At 36.1% G+C, this 15,499-nt stretch overlaps 1 protein-coding gene across 1 annotated transcript in view; it reads left to right on the top strand.

The window, feature by feature from the left end:
* Nucleotides 1-13,006, top strand: part of LOC129284368 (uncharacterized) — a 70,379-nt gene extending 57,373 nt beyond the window's left edge. Inside the window, 15 exon segments of the mRNA XM_054919827.1 lie at nt 106-618; nt 1,044-1,221; nt 1,334-1,470; nt 3,317-3,443; nt 5,031-5,252; nt 5,325-5,684; nt 6,196-6,354; nt 6,435-6,719; nt 6,789-7,004; nt 7,234-7,286; nt 11,918-11,994; nt 11,997-12,025; nt 12,180-12,228; nt 12,231-12,425; nt 12,428-13,006. Coding sequence (XP_054775802.1) covers nt 106-618; nt 1,044-1,221; nt 1,334-1,470; nt 3,317-3,443; nt 5,031-5,252; nt 5,325-5,684; nt 6,196-6,354; nt 6,435-6,719; nt 6,789-7,004; nt 7,234-7,286; nt 11,918-11,994; nt 11,997-12,025; nt 12,180-12,228; nt 12,231-12,425; nt 12,428-12,516 — 2,689 coding nt within the window. The 3' untranslated portion in view covers nt 12,517-13,006.
* Nucleotides 13,007-15,499: the final 2,493 nt, after the last annotated feature.

Here is a 15,499-nt window from a genome sequence, read left to right as displayed (position 1 = left end):
GTAGAAAATACTGGAACTGAGATACATAGAAATATATTTGTTTAATTCAGAGTGACTAACTGCATGAATGTATTTCTACTAAGATGCTGGCTTTGCTTGGAACAGATTTGAGAACAGAACAAGAAGCAAAGAACTTCGTATTCGGCAATCTGGATTTGGTGAAGATGCCTGGGTTCAGTTGCAGCCTCTTTCAACAACAAATTTTTCTTGGGAAGATCCATATGGCCAAAAGGATTTGGATGTTAAGCTTTGTACAAGCTCTAGTTCTTCAGTTTGGAAGCTTGATTTAGGGAGGACTGGATCATGTTGTGCAGAATTCGGATTGCAACTTCATGTAACTGAAGAAAGAGATAAGACAATTGCCAAATTTAGGGATGATGGCAATCTTAATTCGAGTTCATATGAAGAGATAACAGGCCCAATGCCTGGTGACAGTTGGCGAGTTTCTGGTGGACAAGCTGAAATGCAGACCAGTGCTACACCTTTTGAACTCTTGGTTGAGTTGGGAGTGGTCGGAATATCTATTGTGGACCATCGACCTAAGGAACTCTCCTATTTGTACTTGGAAAGAGTCCTCTTATCATATTCGACTGGCTTTGATGGTGGAAGGACAAGCAGGTAAACACCTGTGGAATCATTTTTGTAGCCTTTGTGGTATTGGTCATTATAGGCCATGCAAGGGTGACTACCTGTGTTCTCTACATGTAAGCTTATACATGTATATTGTGTACTTATACGCAGCATATTTTCTTCACTGATATTGCCAAAAGCCTATTGGTTCTGCTTTAAATCTCAAATTCAGCTTTTATTTACATTGTTGCTGGAAAACAAAACCATCACACCATATAGAATGTAATATATCTAACAATATGCTTACGTGCTTAGTTGTGAAGTTCTAAGCATTGATGTCCATGTCCTCATTATTGTTGAGATTTAGAAATGACCAGAAGAACAGAGGAACGTGAGTTTGTGGGATTTGTAATTGCAAGGTTATAGGTGTGTCAGCAATTAATCACAGTGATTCTAAGGAAGGATTTTGACAGGTTCAAGCTCATGCTTGGTTATTTGCAATTGGACAACCAACTCCCTCTAACAGTAATGCCTGTCCTCTTGGCGCCAGAGCAGGCCCCTGATGTGCAACACCCAGTATTCAAGATGACAATTATAATGCAGGATGGGAGTAGAGATGGAGTTCAAGTTTATCCATATATTTACATACGGGTATATTTATTAGAATTTGCTGTTTATGCAATCCGTGCAGTATTCTGGTATGCCCTGACAAAATTTAAATTTAAAACTATTTTAATATCATCAGCATTGGTTTAAACTATAGGTTACTGATCGGTGCTGGCGGCTTGATATTCATGAACCTATTATCTGGGCTTTTATGGATTTCTACAACAATCTACGGCTAGATCGTTTCCCAAAAAGTTCTACTGTGACAGAAGTTGATCCAGAGATACGTTTTGAGTAAGACTTGTTTCTCTCTTGTTCTTGTAAGCGGGATTTTAACTAATATCTTGAAAGATTATTCTACCATGAAAGTTGCATTGTTGGTTTGCAAGCGTCTGAAGTTTGTATACGGGCTTGATATTTAATTCTTAGCAGTTGTGAAAATGGGGGGAAATATGAAATAAAGATTCGACCATAAGTTCTGTCAGATATGCTTTCATTTGAGAGAATTAACAATAAAGAAAGCGAAGAGTAGTAGCACAATATTGGGGAATGCTTTATATTCCTTGTTGATTTTAGAGTAAACTTTGCGGGTATCCATAGTCCTTTACATGTAGACATAACAAAAACAAAAGTAATGGCGAATTTCACAAAATCATCCCTTGATCCCTTTGTTTCTATGTGCAATGAATAGGAATATCTATATTCTTTGACACCGTCTCCCCTTGAGCTCTCGCAGATTAAAAACAAGGTCATGGAAGTTTGAATTATTTAAGCCACATGTTATAACGTTTGCTTAGTGGGACAGAACTTCTTGTCTTGCTGACTTTTGGTGATCTTGATCTATAACCAAAACTTTTTCTTCTTGAACATTAATATATCTTACTTTCAGACGTAATGGTTTTGTAAATCTAACTAAAAAATAGCATCTAAATTTGGTTATATTTGACTAATCTTATTTAAAATATCTAGAGAAAAGATAAAGCAAAAATAGAAAATATTAAGCCAATGAGATAGTGAGAAAAAAGAAAAAATATTGTGTAAATATTAACTGAAATTTTTTTATAACTTACGAATGATGGGTAGGTCGAGTTGGTCAAGTAAAGAGACTTCATAACCTTTAGGCAATGGATTCTAACCTTGTGGATGAAAAAGTACATTGGGGGAGCTATCCTGATGACTTCATAACCTTTAAGTCCATAGATTCTAGCCTTGTGGATGAAAAAATACATTAGGAGAGCTATCCTTCCTCATGTGGACTCATTACTGCTCGAATATGGATTCCTTAATAGAAACAAATACCGGATTGTTGCTAAAATTTAAGATAGTTTAAGAAAGAGTTAAAAGTGATGAAAAATAAGAAAAATATATTGGTAAATTTAAACAGTTCAAATTAATTTTAAATGTTAAAAAAATATTGTATGTGTAAATCAATATCAATGCATCAATGTATTTGAAAAATCTATACTATACTATTCACAAGCCATGAATGGTGTAGTTTATTCTTCAAATTCCATAAAATTTGCCACCCAAAAAAAAAGTCTGGTTCAATAAATCTAATAGGTTCAAAATTATTTTATATGGGGGTATAATATACATTTAACATTACATGTATACGCATTGCAAGAATTTGAAGGGGGTGTTGATTATATACATGTGGGCTTGCCACTAGTTTGAGATTGCTGAGTCATTTGCTGGACTTCATCTCTGGCAGTGCTACAGCCTGAGGCGTGCTCTGATCCTAAGAGTGATGCATGGAGGGAGAAAATAGAGAGGAAAGTGAGAAAATTGAGAGAAAAGTCATATTCACAAGAGCTTATTACATGACATTTGGGAATAGGGACCCACTGTTCTGTCAGCATTTGGCTATATTTGACTAATAGTCTAATACTACCTAACTAAACGTGCATACTGGTTGGTACCATGTGATAACCTTGTTGGACACGGTTCACATGAATAGTGCAACTTGTCCAGTCTCCATTTCCCCCCTTTATCTTATCATCATTATTTTTTTAATCTTTTTTGTTAACCTTATTTGAATATTCCATCTAAAAGTAAAAAAATTTACCTAGTTATTTGTTCCACGCTTCATATGGTAGAATGATCTAGCTAGTTTTCTAATCTGTCGCCTTTTGTTTGGCAGTCTAATAGACGTGTCAGAAATACGGCTAAAGTTATCGCTAGAGACAGCTCCGGGACAGAGACCTCATGGGGTCCTTGGCATATGGAGTCCTGTCCTCTCGGCCATTGGAAATGCCTTCAAGATTCAGGTGACGTATCTAATCTCTTGTTTAATAAACCACCTTCTTCTTCTGTCCCTGCTTTCCCCTGCCAAAAAATAATGCGGCCACACACATGTGCATCCATGCATGAATTGAGAGGAAGTTGTATCCAATTGCAATTGCTCATTCACAGTATATTCTCAATCTCTTTCATTTCCTTGACAACACTAAAGTTGACCATCCTTCCTCTGCAATATCAAGTTCTAAGTTGTGTCTTATCTTATACACCTAGAGATGGATGAACCCGTTTATTTCCTTTATTTTGCCAGTTTTACATAATAATTTGGATCTTTGGTGGAAATGAAGCTAGAGAGATGTGGCCATGGGAAATTGGGACCATTGTCCAACTTAATCTTATGGAAGCTCAATAAGAGGCAAGTTAGAGATGATTTGAAAGTAAAAATTGGAAATCAAATCATACTACAAGTGAAGAAATTTAGGTATCTAGGATCAATAAAACAGAATGGCGGTAAAATTGATGGGGATATTATGCTTGGAATACAAGTTAGGTAGTTAAAATGGATAAAGGCAATAAGAGTCATTTGTGATTAAGAAATACTATACAAACTTGAAGGAAAGTTTTGTTGTTATGTTATAAGACCGGCGATAGATGAAAGAAAACATTTATAGAAATTATTGAATGAGACTTGTTAGTTAACGATATTCCTAAAAGCTTGGTTGATGAGAGAACACAATGGCATTGTGCAATTCATGTAGCCAACCCCACCTAGTGAAATAAAGCTTCTTGTTGTTGTTGTTGTTATTAGACCCTCGATATTATATGATAGTAAATGTTGGCCATTAAAAGGTCACCAAGAACCAAAAAATTGGGGTAGCAAAGATGAGGATAGATGAGACTCAAAATAACTATATACGAGTCTCATGCATTGAGGAAAAGTTGGTAAAAAATTGTTTAAGGTAGTTTGGACATATAGAAAGAAGATCAAAAGAGGTACCAATGATAAGGGTTGAACAAATGGTGTTAAGTCCTTTGAAGAGAAGTAAAGGAAGACCCAAAAAAACACCTAAAGAAGTTATTGGGTGGGATCTTTAGGTAATGGTTTATCTAAAGAGTGGGTTGTTGATAGAGCATGTTGGTATAGTGTATCCCATATAATTGACCCCACCTAGTAAGATAGATTTGTTATTTCTTTTTTGTATCGTAACGTGCCTTATCTAACCTGCCTAACTCCTTATTCTAGTTTATGCAAATTGGCTTATTCCTCATTGCTGTTAAATGCTTTAGTGCTATCTTAGCTCTAGAATTTTCTTGCCCCTTATCCCTAAGTATAAAGTGTTAAATACTCAATGCTGTAGTTGCATCTGCAACCTTGTCTTAAACCAAGATGATGTGTTAGCACGTGATGTCATATTGGTTGGTCATGCGTTGAGGTATTTTGAATGGTTTACCATATGTCTGTATGACTGTTTGTCTTTCTTTCTATGCTTGTTCTTTTTGCCTCATCTTATGAAGATTTCTTGTCCTCCATTCGTGTACTCGTTCTTCTCTCTTTTTTTTTCTGTTTAAATTGGGATCATGTTCCTTCAACAAGGCTAACAATATGACATGTCTAGGTGCACCTGAGGAGGGTGATGCACAGAGACAGATTCATGCGGAAAAGTTCTATCATTCCTGCCATTGGAAGCCGTATTTGGAGAGATTTGATTCATAATCCTTTGCATTTAATATTTTCTGTAGATGTACTAGGTATGACAAGTTCAACACTGGCTTCTCTCAGCAGAGGGTTTGCTGAGCTTTCAACAGATGGACAGTTTCTGCAATTACGTGCAAAGCAGGTATGCATGTTTTGTCGTATTAACGTTGTACTGTTGTGTAAACTAGGAGAGATGACTTGAACTCTGAAACAGGTAAGGTCAAGGAGAATCACTGGGGTGGGGGACGGGATCATTCAGGGAACAGAAGCCCTTGCCCAAGGTGTTGCTTTTGGGGTGTCTGGCGTACTAAGGAAGCCTGTAGAGAGTGCTAGAGAGAATGGTCTTCTTGGATTGGCTCATGGACTTGGACGTGCCTTTTTAGGTTTTATTGTGCAACCAGTAAGTGGTGCACTAGATTTTTTCTCATTGACTGTTGATGGAATTGGTGCAAGTTGTTCCAAATGTTTAGAGATTTTCCACAGCAAGGCCAGCTTCCAGAGAATCAGAAATCCCCGGGCTATACGGGCTGATGGGGTGCTTAGAGAATATTGTGAGAGAGAGGCTATTGGCCAGGTAAGTTAGTTTCTTTTCGATAAACATTCAGTACCATCAAAAAATTTCATCTATTGACCGTAAAAGTGAACTGAAATACAAACAATGGGGAATATTAATTCCATAGCACAGTGAAAATCATTGAGGAAGCTGTTTCCATCTGTTCTAGCTGATGCTGTAGCTTTTGTATAGCTACTAATTGCTTTTATATTCATTTTGAACATTTGAAGGATTTGTGCTTGTCACTTTGTTGTGCTTAAAAAGATGAGCTGTTCGATAGATGTGCATGCCATAAATTTCTGCCATAATATTTAATTTCATTTATGATATCTTTTCTTTGAACGCAGCTTATTATTTATTTCCTATTTTCTTCAAATGGAAGTTCTTTGGGCGTGAAGTTTTGCCAAAGCTTAAGCCTAGTGGACCATGGCCCAAACCATGTTTAGAACCACATCAACTCAAAAGCTTAAGTAGTTAATTCGAGGCTAATTAATAGTTTTTATCATAATCCCTTGTTTCTGTTGTGGCTCAGATGGTGCTTTACCTGGGAGAGGCTAGTCGGCATTTTGGTTGCACTGAGATTTTCAAAGAGCCCTCAAAATTTGCTCTGTCTGATTATTACGAAGAGCATTTTAATGTGCCTTACCAGAGAATTTTTTTGGTCACCAATAAACGAGTCATGTTGCTGCAGGTTTGTGGAGGAACTTAGTCATTAAGAGTTATCTTTCTCATCTTGAGAATAACTTGATTTATTGCTTTGCTTCTTACTAGTGCCTGGCACCAGACAAGATGGATAGAAAACCTTGTAAGATAATGTGGGATGTGCCTTGGGATGAGCTGATGGCGCTGGAGTTGGCAAAAGCAGGAAGCAACCATCCATCTCACTTGATCCTCCATCTGAAAAATTTCCGGAAATCAGAAGGTTTTGTTCGAGTCATCAAGTGCAGTGCTGTAGAAGAATTTGATGGAAGAGAACCACAAGCAGTGAAGATATGTTCAGCGGTGCGTCGAACATGGAAGACATATCAGTGTGATCTGAAAAGCTTGATTTTGAAAGTAAGTGGTGTTTAGATCACTATTGCTTCAGGATGTTAAACAGAATTCTGATGGAGCTCTGGTTTCCAGGTACCTTCAAGTCAGAGACGTGTATATTTTGCATGGAGTGAAGCTGACAGGAGAGAACCACGCATCCCCAACAAGCCCGTTATTAGTTCAAGAGAGCTCTTATCTCATGCCACTGTTCCTGAGGATAGGAGATTTATTAAGCGCAGTATCACATTTTCAAAGATCTGGAGCAGTGAACAAGAATACAAAGGTCGATGTTCACTCTGTAGAAAACAGGTGCTTCATTAACCCACTTATAATCATTTCAGATGTTGATCATCTTTAATATTCCCATCAGTAGTGGGCTCCACCCCCTTTGTCCCTCCCCTACAAGATCGTCTTCAATATTGGAGATCTTGTTTCACTTATTTGCCGCCAGAGTTCATTAATTATATACACTGGGCATTGTTTGTTATTATCGAATGATTATGTGGTTTCTAGTTTGACACGTCTTTTTGTGTTCTAGATCTCACAAGATGGTGGAATATGCAGCATCTGGAGACCAACCTGTCCTGATGGGTAATAAGCAGTCTTCTTCTTTTTCTTCTTGTTTTCTTTTTTTTTTTTTGGGCCAGAAGTTAGTCTGCTATATGATTCCATGTTACTGCAATTTATTGCATTTTTTGCTTCCAGTGTTATTTTAATAAACCAAGGAAACTAATCATGTAAGGTGTGTTTATCTAATGTTTTGAGAAATAAAAAATAATAAACAAATTATATACCACCCTAAAAACAGTTTAAAAATTATTGTTAGGAGGTGACTCTAGTATGGTGAAACCTTAATAACTTTTTTTATTGTGGACAATTGGACATTCTTAATAGCTTTTTTATATGTATACCATTTTCTTTGTGGACGTTGTATGGACCCTGTATAATATTTAGGGTTAAGGTTAAAAATATCCAAGAACTTTTTTTTGAGGAGCTTCTAGCATCCTTAAATTAACAATGATGTATTGGTATACATTAACCTGCAAAACAAGCCAATCTTCCCCAATCCGTTAATGTGGTGTGATGTCCATTAAGTGAGCAGGGTGAGGTCCACAAGTTATGCCAAGTGTTAAATTATTGCCTTTGAGCCTCTAAGATTCTACACATTCCCCTACAATGCCTCGATTGAATAAGCTTCCTCTACTTCTTTACTTCCTTATTTGATTACTTCATCCCTTGTCCTCCTTTCTCATCTCTTTCCCCCTTTCCCTTCCTTCGATGAATTATCAAGGCTGTTTCTTTGGGCTGAATAAGTATCCGTTGGAATCAAGTGACGGCTATGGAAGGCAACCATGACCAAGAAGTAGAAGACCTCAAGCTTTTCTAGAAGCGCATTAGTGACCAATTTGCTGATTTCTTTTTGCCACCAAGTCCGTGCAGAACTTCCAGAAACTTGGTGAGATAGCCGTCTCTACTCTGGAACAATGAACGATTGGTAATGGCCAGGATTGACACGCTAAGGATAAGGAAGAAAGCACTTCTAAGTTGACAGAGAGAGCCTGGTCTTTTGGACTATCTATGTAATGAGCACGATATTTGTGTTTGTGATATGGACTCTGGTTGTGGCTATCCTGTGTCGAGAGAAACAGGTTGGGGACCCATTTTCTGATGCCGAGGCAATCGGGTTGGGATAGTGCTGTAGGAGAAGACAGCAAAAGAATAGAAGGAGAAGGAGAGGAAAGGGTCTACGGGACTATTGGATGAGATGCAGAGGTTGGTGAAGATAGACCCATCCTTGATTGATTTTACTGATTCGTTCCAGTTTCCCACGGAAACAGGGTGCTTAGAGGGGGTGAATTCACAGGTGGAAGAGTTGGCAGATATTTGTAGAAAGATGGAAGGAGGTTTGGTACCTCTACAGCAGCAAAACTGAGGTGTTTCGTAGGGTTGTGAGGAAAATCTGAGTTTCTTGACGTCTTGGATCAGGCTGGGAAATTATTTATGCCTACTATGTAAAGACCAAAGGTAGCTTCTTGTTCTTCTCCTCTCCTTTTACTGTTCACTCTCCATAGCTTCTGAGGGGTAAATTATCAAGAGAAAAAATGACTTAACCTCGTATTGCCAGCAATGATAAGTTAAGTTACACATTTCCTTCCATGTCAACTCAAACTGACAAGCATTTTCTCTCCTTTTGGCCTTATAGGCAATGTCATGCTAGATTAACAGATTGGAGAATATTGGCCTGTTTTGTGAGTTAATAAATACCAATGCACCATTGTTGACTTAAAGATGTCAATATCTTCTCGATAAAAAGTTCTTGAGCATTTTGTACCTTGACTCTAATGTTTATCCTGCACCTGCAATCTCTTTTTGTTGTTCTATATAGCATCTATTTTTGTTTACTTTTAAAAAGCACGGATTTGGAGGTTTGTAGAAATATATAATATTTAATGTAAATATTCAGTAATTATTTCTTTAGATATTGGACGATCAGATATATTAGGGAAATTTAGATTTTATTCTTTTCCTCTGTAAATCCCTTATTTCTTGGCCCGCATCATGGCTGCTCTGCTGTATATATCAGTCGAACCCATTGAATAAAGTGAGTTCAGGTTTTGCTCTCAATTATCTTCAAGGTTATTTTCTTACCTTTTAATAATTTGCTGGGTCTAGCCGCATATCAGTAACTAAATAAATGAAACAGAAAATGCATAACCAATTATAAATCAAAGAAGGGACCTTGGGCGCCATGGGTCCTTGTACGGCGTCAACACTGTTCCTTTTTTTTTTTTTAATTGTATACAAATGGTCCCTTTGACAACAGGACATTCCTAATAGGTTTTTTATATGTATTCCATTCTCTCTTTGGACGTTCAGAAACTACTGACTCTATAGAATGTTTATTATATATTTGTAATATTTTATGTCATTCATAGCATCTATTTTTGTTTACTTTTAAAAGGGAAAATTAATCCCCAATCCTTATAGTTTCACCTAATTTTTAAGCAAGTCCTTAGAATTTTTTTCCTTTTATTAAATCCTTGAAGTTGTCTGTTAAAGGTGCTGGTCCTTCTCCTCCCAAAACATTAATCCGCCGTTAAGTGCATTGAGGTGGGTAACAAGTGTCCATGTATGATCAAAGTCTATCCTTCTCTCCTCTTAATCCCTCATCATCTCACTGTAAGGGAGGCCATCATCACACTTCCCACCCAATTCTACGTTGCAAAAGAGACCACCACTCCCCCCTTTCATTCCCACCCCCTCAAGTCAAAGCCATTTGTGTTTTATCCATAAGTTTCCTTTTTTTTTTTTTCCGTGTTCTCCCACCCTTCTTTCAATTTAAATAAGTTGTTAAGTGAGAGGAGACATACAATTTCCCTGCAATTCAAAAATGCTGTTCTGATTATGGAGTTGATTCTAAAAAGCTCTATTTGTTATGCGACTTGCACCTTCACTCTACCATTGCTCTCACTCAAGCACGTACACTTCAAGCTTTGTGATCCCATGCTCAATCGACAACCTCATGCTTTGCCAACACTGTGATGGGTCACCCGCAGTCACAACTACCTGGTTCAAGGCTTCTCCAAATGTCCTTCCATTGTTGATCTTGTGGAACTACCACTTGGGTCAGGTCTTAGTTTGGTCCACATGGATTTTCAGTGACATGTGGTACCAAAGTTTGGCTCCTCTGTTTTTTCAACATTATATTGTCTAAAATTCAGAATTCAAGGCAGGTAAAGAATGAGGGCAAGTTATATGAGTAGATAGTAGAAATGGGAAGGAGGAATTTAGGAGATGTAGATGAAGGTGAAGGTGATTTTAGGGCCAGAACACTGTTATAGTGTCGAAGCAAACATTGAGACAATGATGTTTGACTACACAGCATTCTCGTCCTTGCTCATGTTGGCAGGCATATTGATGGAATAGAAAAGGATTACAGATGCGAATGAGGTCTTCCAATAAATTGTAATCCACGTGTCAAGGTAGGGTTGCTTAAGATTGTTGTATTTAACATTCATAGTGGCTTGTGACAGAGGTGGTGTTAGTGACCCGTGGAGCGTAAGATGTTGAAAACAATGGTTAGTGCAGGAGACGACACGAGAGAGAGAGAGAGAGAGAGAGAGAGAGAGAGACTGACTTTGATGATTCAGGAACTCATGTTGACCACTTCATTGCTTTTAACGGCAAGTTAACGTTTCTGAAGAAGGACTGATATTTCTTACGGTGATAGTTCAGTTTCAATTGAAAGAGAGAAAATTATAAGGACTTTATTAAAAAACTATGTGAAACTATGAGGATTGTGGATTAATTTTCCCCTTTTAATAACTAGGGATATGGAGGTTATTTTTTATCTTTAAAATTATTTTTCTATTCAATTTTCTTTTTTATTGTATGCAAATGGGCCTTCAAAAATTTGGGCAGGCTGCACACTTATAACCTTTTGGCCCATGCTATGCAAGATGGGCTTACTTTTTTGAAAAAACCTTGCGATATTGTCGTGAATTTGGTTTACCATTGGAAGCTATTAAAACTATTTGGTGGAGGCATATAGTCGCTTGCTTCCATCAAAATCATGATTTTAGTTGTTTCCAATGTGGAACCAAACGCGCACTTAATCATTGTTCAGACCGAGTTCACTCATTCTAACCTCTAAAGTAGAAGCAGAAATAAGAGGTTCTTTGCCATTTTTTATGCTGTCCTCTTCGTTTGTTTGAGTGAGTCTGCTGCATACATACATTAGACATTCGAATCAATGTTATCCAGTATCATAAATCCCACATTCTTTACTAAAGGGAGTCTTCCCCGATTTAATTGATTTGTTCTAATGCTAGAGACTTGAGACTACTTTTGCATACATGCTAGTGATACTGCAGGACTGTTGCGATAGGAGGGTAATTGAAAAGGAAATGCAGGCGGTTCCATCTCCACCCCTCTTTTTCTTCTTGATGAAATGCAGTTTTGTTTCCCCATTTTCTTATTACGGTGCTCTATTACTTGTATCGTTTCTTGTTCGTTATTATTATTTTTTGGTCAGTCTGTTCCATTCATTTCAGGTTTATCGTTTTATACTTCTTTGCCCGACTGCACCGTTTTGTGTGTTTGTATTTTATAAATAAATAATGTACTATAGAATTTATAATTTATATTGATTGATTCTGATATTTAGCATACCAAATCACTTTAAATGTTTGCTATCCTGAAAAGTTAAGAACAATTTCCAGCTATGCACATATCGGAGATATTGCTCATGTTGGCATCCATCCACCAAATGTTGCTGCTGTGTACCGCAAGATTGATGGCTTTTCAGCCTGCCCATGGGGTACGACCTGGTATGCTTCTTCGGATACCGGGAATACGAGCTTAGTTGCCTTGTTATTTCCTTATTTTCAAGACTAGAGATCTATACAACAGCATTGTCATTGACTATATCGGTTACTAAGCCCCATTACTTTATGGAATGACACCTAAATAACTCCTGTTCAGGTGTGGCGAAATTGCATGGATGACTATGTTAATCGAGTGTCAATTTGGCACCGCGCGCTCCTGACGGATTTGTTTCTCCGGGTTGTGTTGCTGTTGCTGGTTATACGGAACCGGAGCCTGATCTCGTATACTGTGTTGCTGAGTCGCTTGTCGAGGAGGCACAATTTGAAGACCAAAAGATCTGGTCTGCACGTGACTCATACCCATGGGCCTGTCATATATATCAAGTCCAGAGTGACGCTTTGCATTTGTTGCTCTCAGACAAAGCAAGGAGGAATCTGATTGGAAGCCCACGAGGATCCGAGACGATCCCCTTGGTCGCTTGCAAATAGAGTAATCTTCATAGTCTAAACTAGGAGAGGACTCATTACAGATTTCAATGTTTCCCCGAGAACATCGCCATGTAAGTTATTCGAGATGATCATGAAAAGCGGTGTTTTTGCTTATTCGAGAAAAGATTTTGGTGGGATTAGTACGTTATCGCGCTCTGCTCCTTTCAGTGGTGCTGGTAAGTGATTGCCGTGACTTCTGTGTCACCGTTAGTGCCCTTAACAACGTCGCTGATTGATATATTACTCAATGACTCAACTATACTGTGGCCCGTGGGAATAACCAAAAATGAAGGACGAGCCGATCGGCGATTATTGATGAAGCCTGATGATATATGTCGAATGATGGGATAGTATAGACTTTGTCGCTGATTATGAGGACAATTTTTTTTATGTATACGTAACTTCTCTTTTCAATTATTTTGTGATTATATTTTTTTCGATTTGTAATTTGTTTTGCTATTTACATTATTATACATAAAATTTCTCTTCTTGCAAGTGAAATTATTTTCACCAAAAAATAACAATTATATACTAAAAATTGTAGTGTGCATCATTTATCATTCAATTAGAGCAGTTTAATTCTGCTTTGAACACAACGAACAAGTTAGTGTATAAATTGAAATTGCAGTGTATTCGCGTATAATTTTCATTCAAATTTTTATATTGAGGGTATTTTAGTCTCTAAACTTGTATTTTTATTTGGGTTAATGAGTAAATAAAATTTTAAATTTTTACTCGATAATTATACTGGACTCTGAACTCTTAAAATATGTAAAATAAATTTTAAATTTTTTAAGTTTATTAATTTAAGTTTATAATAAATAAACTTTGACTGTTAATTTTTTAATACTGTTACTGTCTATATTGGTACTATTTAGAGTTTATTTTTCTATAAATTTAATCCCTACTATTACAGTACTCATGTAAAAGTAATAATGTTAAAAAAGTTAATAGTTAGGATTTATTTTGTTATGAATTTAAAAATTTAAAATTTATTTTATTATTTTAAAAATTTAGAATTTAAGACGATTTTTGAGCAATAGTTTTCAGGTTAATTAAATCAAATTAGCAATATAGCAAACAAATATTTTTAACAAATCTTTTATTGTCATCATTCTTAATAATGTACTAGCTACATTTATGGTAATCATCATTTTATTTCATTTCATTCTGTTTTATTCTTAATAATTCATGATCTTATTTGTTCATTAATCTTTTTTAATTAAGCAAATATAACAAAAAAATATTCTTTAACAAATATCTTTTTTGTAATCATTCTTAATAATGTACTAACTACATTTATGGTAATCATCATTTTATTCCATTTCATTCTGTTTATATTCTTATATTTACTAACAATAAAAAGATGGGATCTTAGTTGAAAAACTTAAGAGAAAAACACTTGAAAAGCTCATTAAAATTTGAAAAAAACTTTTCTTCAATTTGTTTCTCAATTATAATCTTCAAAGTTGATTATTTTAAAAAACAATAAAATTGTAATGTTAAATTAAACCCTAATGTGAACTAAAGAAGTAAAGAACTGAAGGCATATTTTGTTGTTTTTATGTATCCACGAATTCTCGGGGCCAAAAGGATATCCATCCCGTACGAAAGGTCATCGTTAAAGACCATCCTTTATTATTGTCCCTTGTTCTTCAATTTCCCATCCAAAATCCGACGTAGATATCCATGGTCACATACGTTTTCCACATGCACTGACGTAGCCTAACTGACGCCATCCGATTGCCCACCCTCATCCAATCCACCTCTGCCGACGCGTTTCCCGCGTCTTATCCGAATTTCTCTGTGAGTTTCCGGAACTGCCCCGTCATAAGACTTGAAGTTGGAGATCGTTTTTTATCCCCCAACCCATTCCCGTTAGAATTTCCGATTTCAGTCTGTTTTGCTTTTTTTCCCCCAACTATAATTATAAAGGTTCTTCTAACTCTGTCCACTCTGTCTTTCTACCTTTTTTTTTTTTTTTTCTATAGTACTTTATTTTTCCCCTTGAGATTCAGTCTTTAGATGTTTCATTTCTGAGTCATACAGCGCGTGCTTCAAATTACCCGGCTACATGATGAAAGCCGATATTATCTCTCGCGCATATCTTAAATAAAAATTTAACTCATGATCAATCATGTTTTGAAACGTGGTTTTCACGACAGATGATATGCACACGTGATTGGGATGTAAGTTTGACAACAAAATAAAAAGGGCAGTCATTAAAATCATTTACAGATGTGTTAAAGTTTTATGCTAAGAGATCGGCTTTACTTTATAAAGGCATTTTACTTTATACTAATAAATAATATTACTTGTTTGCCTTATATTCTCTCTATTAAAAAGTATAAGTATTTTTAATTGAATCGTACTTTCAATAAATTAATTACATACTTTCAAATTAACTCTTTTTTTATATTTATTACTATTAAACACCCTATAATAAATATAAGTTACTATCAATAGGGACTTTTAAAAAAAATAATAATTATACCTTAAAAAATTAAAATATTTATATTTTTTAATATCTAACTCCTCAAAAAATATCTTATATTTTTAAATAGAGGAAGGAAGTATTTTTTAAAACAAACATGTTGATTTCTTTTTGGAGGGGGTAGTACTCCCAAATATTTGGTTCAATTGGTAGGCACAGTATCAGCTTTGAATCCTACTCAACTCGTTTTGAATCAGTTTACAAGTCTGTTTGAATGACACTTCTCAAACTTCAAAATACTTTTGAAGGATTTCTCAACAATATTGGTGAAAAGTAAAAAATTATAGCTTTTGCAAAAGCCCAAAAAAAAAAAAATATATATATATATATATCGTTGCATGCTACAATTACAGCGGGGTTGTTTGGGACAGGCAGCTTCAAGCCAAGCCTTCGATGCCAATAATAATTGCGGGAAAAAAACAAATCACAGAAATTCACGTCAAAAATGCTGTGTAAAAAATTCACACGTTGATTGAATAATATACTACAATGGT

The sequence above is a fragment of the Prosopis cineraria genome, unplaced genomic scaffold (assembly GCF_029017545.1).
Source record: "Prosopis cineraria cultivar Desert tree isolate PC_DT_omini unplaced genomic scaffold, ASM2901754v1 PC10, whole genome shotgun sequence".
Classification (NCBI taxonomy): Eukaryota; Viridiplantae; Streptophyta; class Magnoliopsida; order Fabales; family Fabaceae; genus Prosopis; species Prosopis cineraria.
The sequence above is the reverse complement of the archived record's forward strand: the minus strand, read 5'-3'. Positions and strand labels throughout refer to the sequence as shown.